The sequence below is a fragment of the Astatotilapia calliptera genome, chromosome 8 (genome assembly GCF_900246225.1).
Source record: "Astatotilapia calliptera chromosome 8, fAstCal1.2, whole genome shotgun sequence".
NCBI lineage: Eukaryota > Metazoa > Chordata > Actinopteri > Cichliformes > Cichlidae > Astatotilapia > Astatotilapia calliptera.
Window position 1 is genome coordinate 15,161,683 of NC_039309.1, and position 14,199 is coordinate 15,175,881.

Consider the following 14,199-nt stretch of genomic DNA (forward strand, 5'->3'; position numbering starts at 1 on the left):
AGGTTTTTGCAAGGCAGGACTGCTGTGACAGTGGTGGTGTACAAGATGAAACATTCCACCTGAATGCTAAACAGGAAGTTGTTTGAAAGAGAAGCTTGCAGTATAAAAAGAAGCCAATGAATACTTTATCTTAAGCTGAGTACAGACTAAACGACTGTCAGGCCTGTTGTGAATGCAATTTGGACTCGTTGACGGATTGAGTGTCTAATTTATGTGGGTTTTTTTGTTTCTTCCACAGAAGTAGCTGGAGCTTTTATTTACCTCACCTGCAGAAAGTATCAAGGCCTTTATTTGAAGGGGGCTTTTATTAAAGACTTTAATTTATAATTCCTTCTGTTTGAGCCTAATATGTACAACTTCTCATATTGATGTGCTCCCATTTCCCTGTTAATAGTACAGCACTACACTGTTAACACAAAACAAACTCCTACCAGGCCCTGTGGTCATTTAGCATTACAGTGAACATTTATTAACAAGGACTTTATTGTGATAGATCTGCTGGATCTCGTATTGCTTCAGTAGACCTGTTGGGTCGTGCACCAGAGGAAAGACCAATCAAGCTGTTACCCAGTGACTACAGTGACAACACTACTACACTACATTGTTATAGCACTATAATTTATTATGCGAACACTGTTAATGTCACTTGTAGGAAGGGGGGAAAGAAAAAAACTAGGGTCAACCATTTGTAACTAGAAGCAGATTTTGCAGTTCATTCAAGAAAAATTGCCGTACTTTGAACATGTGTTCTGTATATAAGAGGAGCACTGAGAGATTTTTGAAGACCTGTGAAGAAAATCACATAAAACACAAAGGAACACAAAATGAAAAGAGGAAAAAACAACATAAAAGCCACTGTGATTTAAAAAAATATGGATTTCACCACGTGGGTGGCTGATTCTTCTGGGTGGGTGAAATTTATCTCTGTGGACACGTCTCTGTGATATTTGCTTTGATGCACACCACGAAAAATAGGGGAAGCAGTGCTTATTACATTATAGTGCTTGTTATACATCATGAATTATGTGCATAAACTTGGACATAGAAGAAAGGCAACGATACCCAAAGAGGACAAGTTGGATTTTTAATAATTTCTCTGAATAATAGATGTATTCCAGTAATACTCCGCAGTGTGATTATTAAACGTTGGCCCTTTTCACACTTTCTGATGGTTCCTTTGTGCCTAAATGTGAGTCAAAACCATTTCCAGTTTGTGATATTTTTGTGACTTTGTGTAAAATCTTTGACACGCTTTGGTAAAGCAGCTGTCTGTTTTATCAGGATGGTTAGAGTGGCTGATGTGTAAGTGTATTAAAACAGCCAGTGACAAGTTGGATGAGAGCTAGAAAAGATGATAAAAAAGATGGAAGTGAAACATGTGACTAAAAGAAATAAAAATCCTCACACGTGTCTGGGCGCAGCAGAGATGAACTAAGATTGGGGAAAGGGCCGATGTGACAGCAACAATTGCGTACAGTTGCAATGATTAAAGAGAATTATGCAGGACCTGTAAACCAGGCCTGCTGGTGTGATATTCTCTGCCAGACGCAAACTTGGCAACTCTCCTGCTGGAGCAGAGCTGGTGTTAGAGGGAAAAAGGGAAGAGAAAAAAGACTCCACTGCGGAAGACTTGTGAAATTATTAATTTAATTTACTTGTGAAATTGTTGGGCAAGAGGACGGATGGACTGTGTAATCTTTGAGGTGGTCTTCCGTTGTCTTCTTTTCTTCCTTTCTACCTTTTATTTCTCGCTATAGGCAGAGACAAGAACAGCTTGCTCTCAATGTGTTTGTTAGTATTTCAAGTGTGCATTTAATAATACTTAACAGAAGTAGACCAAAAATAGGTTTGTGGCTACTCTCTAAATATCTCAAATCTGTCACTGTTAAGCCATTTGCCAGTTTTATTTGGAAAAATATGGAACTAAGTTGAATGAATTAGCGAACATGCTGAGCTTCACTTCACTAAAATGAAACTAGGACACCTAAATTTTTATGGTTAATGATCAATAAAAAGTGTGCAGTGAAGCCAGAACCAAGCATTAAAAATAAAATTAAATAGCATTAAGTAAGTTAATAAAATTATTTAAGACTCTTGTTATTGTGTAATGTCAATGGAGCAGCTGCATGCATTGTTATCAGGCTTTCAGGGGGGCAACAAAAATGTGAAGTTTTCTATTATGTGATATTTCCTGGCTCACTGATAAATGTATTTACTGTTTTATGTTGGTTTATTTTTTATTACACGTGTTTGTGTTGTAGCTCTTTTTGCTCTCACAGCTCAGAAGGTGGAAAATCAAATCAAAAATCAATTTTATTTTAGGACAGATTTAATGTGGTGTTAATGTCTGCAGAGTTCTGTTATATGGTGTGGCATATATTGTAAAATTATATATTTAACAAAAGTATGGCTGTTAGTTATACAAGAATAAATCGATGCGTTTTATGCCAATTAATTGCATTGTTGCTGCTGTTGTTAACAACAAAATTCGATTTACTTTAGAATTTATGAGCTCTCGTTTTAGATAGCTGTATTAGCTCTCTCATTATTTTACTTGTTTGTTTATTTTTAGCCTGATCATTCGATTGGTGGAGCTATTATATCAGCTGATGTTAACTATGGGAGATATATCAGTATCTGCGTTCATAACAGCCAGTAAACAAAAATTAAAAACGTGAAGAAACACCCTTCAATCGTGTAATTACTGTTGATGTGGCATTGTTTGTCCACTAGAGGGCACTCTGCAACTTCCCTGTTAATGACAGGCATTTGAAATGCCATAAACACAACTGCCAGCTGGTGCTAGCAGATCATCCGCAACTTATTGTGACAATAAAACAAGATTTCTTTTAAGTTGCATTGTCCTATTCTCCTAGTAAGCACATACATAACAAATGTTAGGGATCTGTTAAATGTGTCTGGAAGAAAAACATAGTGACTGATAAGTTGAATTTTTAAATAACCAGTCTTAAAAATGCTGTATTAGTTGGGCTCTGGTTTTTTAATTCAACAGAGTAAGAACACGCTCAGTCTTCTACCTTTTCCAGGAAACTGGGACACAGACTTTTAACACAAAAGGAAATAGCCGCCCTGTTATTTGATCAGTCACATCTTAATATGAGCCTTTGAGGTGGTGAGAGCTTTGAAGTCAGCCATGCTGGATATGTGCAGGGACACTGCTCTGCCAGTATCTCGAACATTAAGAACCGGTGTTGGGTTGACACAAAGGCCTTAGTGTCTGTTTACCAACTTAGACCATTTCTGTTCCCTGTTAGCGAAAATACCCACTCTTCTGGCAGCCATGTCTGCTGTGATTAATGCTTCCCAGTAGGAGTCAGAGTGTAAGTCGAAAGCAATGCTTTAAGGATAGACTGAACCTTCTCTGACCGCCATCGAATTGTTGATGTCTCATTGCGGTTGCTGATTGATTGGTTAGGGTTTAGCAGTCTGAGTTTACATCACAGAGAGAGAGGAGCATTCATGCATTCATGTTTCTCACTGAAGCTTCTCCACGAGCCAGAAAGTTCATTTCAAAACGAGACCGCTGAGTTATGGCTTATTAAAATCTATTCTTATCCAAGTTGTAAAACAGTGTTCTGATGGAAAAAAATGTTTATTCGCTGAGCAACTTCAGCAGCTGTGTTGTTGTATAGCTGGAGCGAGTTAGTGTGTGAATGTGTGTGTGCGTGTGCGAACTTATGTGTAGGAGAGAGGGAAGGAGGAAGTCGGGAGTTGTGGGAGAAAGATACTGCCACTTGTGACAGACTTAAGAGCAGAGTGACTGACAGAGGTGAAATTGCTTGGGAAAGGATGTGAGGCTGCTCCTCCTTTCCCTCCTCCCCTCCTCCCTTCTGCTCACTTTCCCTCCAGACTTCTTTCACTCGCGAATGAAGTATGAGCTACTGTATATGTGCTCCCTTTGTCTTTGAGGTGAGCTGTTCAGTCTGTTTCCCATGGGTAGCAGTGGAAGGTAGCACAGTAGTAGAGTGAGATAAACTCTGTTTTCTTTTTTTTGTGTGTTTTCTCTCTTTTTCCTTTTTTTGATGTTTGTATAGCCATGCATCAGGCCCTGGACACACTGAGTGACAGCACAAGTTCCACAACTGCCAATGACCTGGACCTCATCTTCCTCAAAGGCATCATGGAGAGCCCAGTGGTGAGAATGACTTCAATAAATAAATACATAAATAAGTGTGTGAAATGTGTGTGTGTGTGGCGTGGATGTGTTCTGCGGCTCTGCTGCAGAGGAGTTGTGAGGCAGTGGATTTGTGATGAAACTCTTAGCTCAGAACAGGTGATAAGAATTAATGGCCAAGTGGCGCTCCCTGACGCAGCACTGACCTACCTGCATTTTGTGTTGATCACAGATAGGCTTTATCGAGTGAGCCGTGACACTTGCACGGAAGATGAACACATCCAGTTGGTGCCTAAAAGCTGCTGGGAAGTGGTTTTCCACTACCATTACCATTGTGCCCATTACCATTAATGGAGGTCCCATATGACCGCATTGGCATGGACCTCATCGGGGCATTTCACTGGTGGATATCACTTTGTATTAGTTCTGGTGGATTATGCAACGTGATATCCCAAAGCAGTGCTGCTGCAGACCATTTATGCAAACAGTGTGGCACAGGTGCTGTTTCAGGTCATCTCTCGAGTCAGCATCCCGAAAAGATACTGACTGACCATGGCACATCGTTCATGTCTCGAAAGTAAAAGAACTGTATGAATTACTGGGCATTAAATCAGTTCGGACTGGCGTCTACCACCTTCAGACTGACGGGCTGGTGGATTGGCTGAATAAGACTTTAAAATTCATGATTCGTAAGTTCATTCATGAGGATGAGGATGGTGTAGCCCCATAGTCTATAGGGTTCTGTGTTGACTACCACAGAGGAATCAAGTGTCACGGTTTGACACTTATTCCATGCCCTGGGTCGACGAGCTCCTGGACTGGTTAGGCACTGCTCCCTTTTTCAGACACTGGATTTAACCAAGGCCTACTGGCAGATTCCCTTGTCTCCAGAGTCCAAGGAAAAGACAGCATGTTCCAATCCGTAAAGTTTGTACCATTTTGCCACACTTCCAATTTTCTTTTTTTTCGAGTCCCAGACACTTTCCAGTGACTTATGGGCCGGGTGCTGCATCCACACGCTGCATATGCTGCGGCCTACCTGAATGATCCATCATCCATAGTTACACCTGGGTGGAGCATGTGCAGTGGATGGCTGGGGTCCTGGAGTGTCTGAGGCAGGGGCTCATTGCCAACCCGAAGTGCGCAGTTGGATGTATGTAGGTACAGTATTTGGGGTACCACTTGGGGGTGGGGGTTAGTCGGCTCGGCCGGATGGCTCCCCGGCCTCAGTCGGGAAGTGGTGGAACAGTGGCTTCAGTGGGAAGTGCCAGAAGACTGACAGAGCAGCTGGGACATATTTTGGTGATCAGTCGTGCTAATTCAGTTGCAACCTGGGACCGCTGTGCCAGTAACAAGTTGGGTGAAAAATTGTACAGAGCAATCTTGAAAAGTTGCATATATAACACAACGAGTAACTAACAGTGTGTACGTGTGGGTCATTCGTGTCACAGTGTGTATGTCTGTGTGATGTGGTAACATTGGGGACGTATTTTAAGTTAGATGCAAGTTTGTTTTAGAGAAAAATCACCAATATTGTAAGGATGCATATTTATAATTTTGAGTTCAGTAACACAGAATAAAATGTTAAAACTTCTGTGTTAGAAGTTTATTTCTGTATAGTCATTAGCCTGCCTTTAAACATATCTTAATTCTTTGTAGAACAGATTCAACAAGGTGCTGGAAACATTCCTGAGAGATTTTGGTCACATGATATTCACATGATAGCTGCACATAGTTGCTGCATATCTGTTGGGGGTACGTCCATGATGTGAATTTCCCATTCCATCACATCCCAAATGTGCTATGTTGAACTGAGATCTGGCGACTGTGGTATACATTGAACTCATTGTCATGTTCTTAAAAGCCATTCTTCTCTGACTTCTGGCATCAACAAAGCATTTACGCCCAGAGAACTGCCGCTCGCTTCCTCTCTTTTAGACCATTCTCTGTGAACCCCAGAGATGGCTGGGAATGTTGGGAAAATCCCAGTAGACCAGCACTTTCTGACCTCTCTGGCAACAGCAACCACGCCACATTTCGAGTCACTTAAAATCAGCTTTCTTTCCCATTTTGATGCTCAGGTTGAACTTCAGCAGTTTCTACATGCCTCAATGCACAGAGTTGCTGCCAAGTCTTTGTGTTTTCTCTTAAATTTTCACATCCTATGAAAAGCTTTAACACTGTTACATTAAAAGTCATTTTTGCCATGTTCTTTTTTTTTTTTGGTTACTAAGCTACCTGGGTATTGGAGTTAAGTCTTTAAAATATCGTCAGTACATTTTTGAAATGACTATTCAACCAGATCCAAACTCTGTTATTTTAACTAAGCTTAAAATAACAGAGTTTGTCAGTTTATTAGCACAGAGATTGATTCTTCTGAATTAGACGAGCCAGGTAAGCATCTAAAACTTAAGAAATTAAGATTCACTGTGCATGGCTTTTCTGATTAATCTCAGAAAAACTGGAAACTTTTGTGGACTACATTAAAAGCTAAGCTTTAATAACCACCCACAATTCTATTCTGAATATTATTTCAAATTGATTTATTATTGTGCTAGCCCCATGTCAGGCTGACGCCTGTCCAGGGTGTACCCTGCTTCTCGCAATCTGGTAGCTGGGATAGGCTCGAGCTCCTCCCTCGCAACTTTAATAACAATAAACGGAAGAGAAGGGACGGATGGATTTACTAGCATGTTTTAATTTGACTTTTCATGGGAGTTTTAGAATTCCTATCCGGTTGTTCAGTCTGACGTCACTAGCCGTGTCTGGGTCTAAACTCCGCTGCAGGTCCATATATCAAACGATCACTGTGGCATTACTGAGAGTTGAAAAACTGTCTAAAGTCTTTCATCTTTAATAAAATGATCAGCGTTCTGCTCTACCAGGTGTAACAATTGAGTTTAACATCCAGGCATCCATGAAAACGGAATTTATGACATTTAACGGAGTTAGAAGTTAGCAGGGAGTTAGCTCGCTAGCTTCTATCTAAATACAATATAGCATGTCCTGACTGCGGGGTTTTGGAAACAAATTAAAACGTACAGCTCTGTTATCACTTCCAGCATAAATGAAGACAGAAAACTAAACAGCAGTAACGTTTGTAGGGTTACTGAAGTTGGGCTAGCTGGTATATAATGATGTGCTGCGTGACCGCTAGCGACACAGCTACGTTAGCATAATATAAACAAGCTAACTTTTTTTTCCACTCGATAAAAGTTACCGTGAGTGTTCTCGGTGGTCAGGAACAAATGTAATCGCATGGCAGGATGCTGTAAAAGGACCAAACTTCAGCCAGGAGAACAACTGAGATAATCCATCCACAATACGAGGTTAGTCATTCATATACTGCTGCATGGGCTGGGCTGTAGTTACACCCTAAGGTTTTAAAAACTGAGCTTAAATAAATGATTAGCGGTAATAAAAGCCGAGGGAGGTCAACAGTGATCACTGACTGTTTTAGGAGCTTTTTGAGATCAAATAGAAGAAAATACATAACATTAAACATGTTAACAACACAAAAGCCATATTAAACGCAGACTACTTTAGACCCAGAAGTAGGATTCGTCGCGTCATCACTGAACAACCGGATTGCAAGAAGACTAGAAAAAAAAACTTTGTACCTGCCTACTTGTTTAAATTTTACCTCTTTACGAAGCACACATAGCCTCTCTTTATTGCTTAGCAGTATTATTAGCATGTTTTTTTTTTTTTTTAAATTTGGGGTTTACAACTTCTCTCAGTGGTTTGAAGTGCTTGAAATTTAATTCAGAAAGCTAGAATAAACATTAATATTTTGAGGAATTTGCCCCCCTTACTGGAGACAAATGAGAACAAGATACTGGCCATTAAAGTTTGTTTGCCTCATAAACACTCCCATTAATAGAGATTGGGAGAGCCAGCTGAGCATGCTCAGCAGGGGCAGGAACCAATTTTGTTGATGCTGTGCAAACTTAAACCCAGCTAACGCACACCTCTGGCTTATGTCACTGCTGTTGGCACAGGTGGAGCTTGTTTCTAGGCGTTTCATTGTTGCAGCAGGTTGAATGGATTCCAGAAAATATGCAAAAATACACAAAAAGGTTAAATGTGTCTCTGCACATAACAAAAAATAACAGATAAACATATATTTCTTTTTTTTTTAGAAGTATTAGCATTCCTATTCTTTCAAACCTGTCAGTCATTTAAACAACACACATGAAGGGAACAGCCCACGTATTCTTGATTTATTCAGTGCAGATGGCAGTAGCAACTCTAATGATCACTAAAAACATGAAGTAGATTAGATTAGACATAGATTTAAAATGTATTTATTTATTCAAAAAGCTGTGCTCATAAGAGATGAGACATGTTCCTTATAACTCTCTTTATATTTACTGCATTGAAAATGACTCACTTGCACATTTTGCATAGGCTTGACAAGCTCTCTGTACATTATAATGCCTGTGTGGTTTTCACACACAGAATGTTTTGATGCCTTCTTCTTTCACTGCGAAATGTGACAAAAATATGACTGTGGAATTGGTTGTATCCAGCCTTGGTTTGAGCTGCTGCTCTACTAAACAATCTGCTAGACTTAGCGTTCAGCGTTCATCAGTTTTTAATGAGACTTCCAAAATCTAAAATGTAAAAGGAGAACCTTACACCTTGTGATACTCGCTACTAAAGTATTACAGCAAAGAAGAAACAAGGATGAAAAAGGCTGCCATGCCACTGAAACATCTTTGATTTACTCTACATGCACTCTTCTTTTTTTGTCATCAGTGAAAATAAACATGTTCAGTTTATACAGATTGTGTTTGGATTAAAGAGAGAGAAAATCAGTGTAGTCGTGCCTACAACATCATCCTTTTGTCCAAGAAAATTCAGACATGACTGGCAGTCTTTTTTTTTTTTTTTTTTTTGTCTAGACTGGTAAAATATTTACTGTATCAATAATAGAGCAGGTGCCATCAACAATTCAGTAACTGGATATTTTTCCATAGGCCTGATTTTAGTGACAGTCAGCTGTTTCTCTACGATGCCTTAGTGTGGATCCTTGCATTTCTTCAATCATCACGATGTATACTTGCACATGGGCTGCATGGCTGAATAACCGAGCTGATTTCTCAAAAACTACAAAGTAGTACTCTCCATGCACATGATGAGAGATGCAATTTCTTAGCTGTCCTCATGCAAAACCAGCCCTAGGTCATTCTTATTCAAATGGAGGTACAGGGTATAGCTTTTTGAAGTGAATGGAGCTGAGTGGAAGAGCTGAGTGGTGCCAGACAGTTTTTTTTTCGCAGTTTCATCTCACTACGTCTTCCCCTCCCACTTCTTGCCAAGAGCAGAATTTTTCTCATCCCTTTTTAAAAACCTGGACTTTTTTCCCCAAGCAACAGGAGGATAAGGAAAAAGCTTCCCGTTGTGCACTGCAAAGACATGCAAGAAAAAAGTATGTGTAATTTAAAGTATAGACAGAGAGTTAATTTTTCCTTATATTTGTGCTGCTAAGAGTAAAGTTGAAGTTGTTTCTCTGTCCAGGGAGATGCTCCTTGCATCCTTTCTCTCTCTGTGTCCCTTTCTGTTGCTTCGTTTTTGGTATGCTTTGAGGCATGTTTGTGTGTGTGAGTGCGTGGCAAGAGCATGACCCTGCTATTTGTGCCGAGTGTCTTAGAGACATACAGTCCCAGTGTATTGATGAGCATCCTCATAAAAGATTCATCTGATGCAAGCTGTGAGTCTTGGTGAAGGATTTAAGAAGGATTTCCTGGACGGTGGATTCCCTTTGACTCGTGGTGGATCTATAAACACTTAACGAGCTTTTGCTTGATGTGCTGAGAGACCGAGAAAATGCTAACAGAGAGACGGGGACGATAGAGCGAGTGTTCATGTGTGCACGCTTATGGCACGGTGGCTGCAGTTATGCTAATTGCACAGAACAATGCAATCAGCACAACCCACAGTTCTATAAAGAATCAGAATCATGATTACAGGACATTTAGCAGATATTGATAAGAGGAGCTGAAGCTCGAATATTCAGTTGCAGCGCTTCATTATTATCAGTTTTGTGGTACTGACTCAGCACCTGGCTCTCTATCTAACAGAGTAGTCGGAACTATTAAAGTAGTTAGGGCGACTAAATGAGCCGACGCTTGCTTTGACACTTTTAGCTTTGTACCTCGTGCTATTTAATCTAATTTCTAAGCCGTCACATGCCGCCTGTTCAGACTATTAATGAGACTGCGGCGTCTTGGTAAAACAATGCCACGTGGCTCTGAAATAATGAACCTTGGTACTACTCACAATGGCTTCTGCAAAGTATCTTTCTATAATACAGCAAATCTCTGGCTCTGTGGTTATCCATGACCTCCTGCACCATCAACTTGGCACACAGTGATATATATTGGGACCCTGAAGGTTCTAATCTATATTAGATATTAAGGCATCATTGTGTTGCCCAGCAACCAACCACTAACAGGCTAAATTGACCAATTTTTAGGATCTTTGCACCTGTAACACCTTATAAAATTTTTTTATATTTGAATGATATATGTGATTTAATATGGTGCAATCACATTGCCTGGCAACCACCTAACAACAGATTAATGTAAATGGACCAAACAGTGCTATAGCATGGGATTATTTTAAAATAAGGTCCTCATGTCTCACAAACCTGGCATTCAGTTTATGTTTATTTCTATAGCTGACATAGAGGTCCTGTTGAATTACAGCTGATATCTTAGGCAAAGGCAAGGAAATTGTCTCATGCAGCTTGTAAAATGGCAAAAATGAGAGAGTGAATTTTTACAGACTAATATAATTGTAACACTGCTGCGCCAGCTTTGTTAACTGGTTGTCTTTAGAGCACCAGTGCTCATTAGCCTTGATTGCTGAAAAGCCTAGATAAAGAGTTGTACTACTGGTTACTAGGGGTGGGAGAAAATGTGGATACTTATCAGAGTCTCGGTACACTTCAGCCAAATATGAATATTTTTATTTTAACATGGGCTTGCTCTAAACGGATTATCCATCCATCCATCCATCCTCGAGGATTAACACAGATGGCCAATTTAGAAATATTTGACTTAGAGTCATAAGAGTCCTGACCTACTATGGTGGTGCTTATTAAATGTATGAAGGTCAAATAAAGCGATGCTAACTCACTTGCAGTTGAAGAAAAAGAAAAAGGAGAAACTCTTTTCCTCAGATTACTTTTTATACCCCTCAGCTATAAAAGGCTGGCAGGGTATTGTTGGCCACTGGCTGGGTGGGCAGGCGGCGTTGACACCCAAGTTTGTGAATGTGATAGACGAGGTGAAGTAGGAACTTTAAGTTATTAAGTTACTTAGTTGTTATTTAGTTACTTTTTAAAATAAGCAGTCTGTTACTGTAACCATGCCACTGCATTTTCTTCTTACTTGTTACTTCCGTCCATGACTTCTAGGCATTCTGCTGAGCTCGTGGATATGGTTGCGTTAGCAGGCTTGTTAAGGTCAGTTAGTGAGGTGGCAGAGAGTTTTCATGTGGCAGTATTTGCATCATTTTATGCCAGAGGGATAAAATGTTGCTGCTGTTGCTGCATCTCTGAAACTGCAGCGAATAGCTTTTAGGTCAGCTTGAGTTGTCACTCTGAGGGGAATTAATAGTCCTGCGTGCTGGGCATGTGATTGAAGAGGTGCTGCCAATGACAGCTCGCTCTGCAGGTTAAGTCAGGATTTCCAGAAGTAGATGAATGGTAGGATGGACACTGTAACACATAGGTAAGGTCATGGCAATGTTTTCTTTAAAATTTATTTTATTTTATGTGGAAGTTTTCTTGCGTACTCTTATCATTAGGTAATACTATAATCTAAGAGATTGCTTTTTAACTGTGCTGAAATTACTTCTAAAAGGAATGCCACTCATCACCAGAGAATAAATGTGTTATTACTGCAGTTTTCAGAGTAGATGTTTTTCTTCACTTACACAGATCTGGTTTTTTTTGTGTCAATCGCATTGTGTGTATACCAGTTATTCCTACTTCTACTCTCTGCTCATACTATGTTGTTCCTTAAGGTTAGAAAAGAGCTGCGTGCTTGCTCGAATGCCTGAAGATAAAACCTTGTATCCCTCTGTGTGTAGTACCGTGTAGTTAAGTACACAGATTTATGTGTTTGACTGAATATCTGTGGATCTGTTTGTGCGTTTACGTGTAAGTTTCTTGTCCCCCGGCATGGATCCTTCATCTCATCCTCAGCAAACAAACATTTTAGCTGCCAGGGTAGTAGTCAGTCCCACCACACAAATACTCTGTGGGATTGCCTAACAATATGAATCTACAAGCACAGCACCGGTTAGTGTGCAGTTGCCAATTGTGTCACTGTAAATGATTGCATTTGCATTTGGTTTTTGAAAAACAGTCTGCATGTAATTAAGTTCTGTAGCAACTGAATGGTTTGCAGAGCATAGCACGGTGTACCATAGAGAGGTTTAACCTAGAGTCAAGAGTCACATGATAAGTTTGCTCACTCAGAGCCAGAGGTGTGGAGACCTTGTGTACGTCTATCTTTAGCAGCAGGGGAGCGGAAAGTGAAAAATGAATGCTCCCTGAAATATTGATGTCTCACATCATACCTTGAAAAACCTGCAGGGTACATGTTTCTGCTCAACTTGGTGCCTGTAGTTATTTATTTTTATTTTTGTATCATCAAGTCACCATTTATGAACACAGGCTGTGCGCTTGTCTCTGCAGGAGCTTGGATTGAGGTTACTTGGTTTTGTTTTGTTTGCTATTGTGCTCTTTGCTACTTCTGCTTTGCTAAATTTGTTGTAACTTGACAAGCTACTTTGCTGCACTCATTAAAAATAAAATAAAGTAGGAGATTGTGTAGTTTTGCTCCATCAGTGGAAAATACACACAACACGTAATAGGAGAGACAGGTAATGGACTGAGATTGGAAGGATAGCCTGGAGTAACATCTGTCTTATATTAATCGAATCCTAGGCTCATGAGCGATTTGAGGAACCCAAGCTTGAAGCTGTGCGTGAGAACAATGTGGAGCTGGTCCAGGACATCCTCAAAGAGCTGAGCCCGCTCGCGAACAGAAGCCAGGCAGCTGATGAACTTGTTCGCATCCTGAAGGAACCCCACTTCCAGGTCTGGAAAACACGACACATCCCTCACATCAAATTTTAATTTGAATAAACCAGCACTTGTCTAGCTTTTTAAGCTTCGTGAAACATGATTTCCCTTACTGGAGCTGCAGTACTTTGTTGCTCTGATGGCAGAGCCTCACTGATGAGAGCAAGACGAGATAATTTTTTGCAGTTTATGTAATGTGTATTACATCTTCATGTGTGATTACATCACCTGTCGGTATGTTCACAGTCCCTCCTGGAGACTCATGATTCTGTGGCATCCAAAAACTATGAGACTCCACCACCGAGCCCCTGTTCATTCATGGACGCAGCCCTCAACAACCAGCCGGTTCCTCCAGACGCAGTCAGGATGGTCGGCATCCGTAAGGTGTCTGGTGAGCACCTGGTAAGTCTGCTCAGTAAAGAAAACCTGCAAAGTGTAATCATTAAGGCTGGATTGAGCCTGACTATAAACTGTAAGCAGATAAAACACCCCAGAGAAGTGGAGGATTTATGCTTTGGGTGGAGCATATGCACTCAGTATAATGAGATTTTTCTCTACCATTGTTAAAAAGAGACAAAAGTCAGATTTATGCGGCATTGTAGCGCTAAATTAGTGTGATTTATGTCCACGGTGAGCAGGCACATACGGATAATTTGATGATAACTTTGCCAGATGCCCTATTGTCTCACTTTCTGCACACAAACTCTCTGCCATCTTTCTCGGATCAACCAATCACGGGTCAGAGGTGACGAGACATTAGTTTAAGATAAAAAAGAAAAATAAGGTGCAATAATAGTGATTCAATGTTAAAGCAAGAAGCCTGAAATATATCTCTTTAAGCCTAAATGTCTTTCTAATATAACAGTAGATATGTTTGCATCTGTTGGCTTCCTAATTTCAGCTCAAGTGATTTTACCATTGGCTTCATCCCTCACAATTAAATTAAACACTCACCCCCACT

The 14,199-nt window shown here is 40.3% G+C and overlaps 1 protein-coding gene across 3 annotated transcripts in view; it reads left to right on the top strand.

Moving 5' to 3' along the window:
- Positions 1–14,199, top strand: part of mpp2b (MAGUK p55 scaffold protein 2b) — a 46,208-nt gene that overhangs the window by 23,807 nt on the left and 8,202 nt on the right. For 2 of the 3 annotated variants that reach the window (XM_026178911.1, XM_026178910.1), the window contains 3 exons: positions 4,056–4,156; positions 13,101–13,253; positions 13,485–13,640. In XM_026178911.1, the coding sequence (XP_026034696.1) occupies positions 4,056–4,156; positions 13,101–13,253; positions 13,485–13,640 (410 nt within the window). The remainder of the gene's footprint in view (positions 1–4,055; positions 4,157–13,100; positions 13,254–13,484; positions 13,641–14,199) is intronic. The other variant, XM_026178912.1, reaches the window with a different exon arrangement.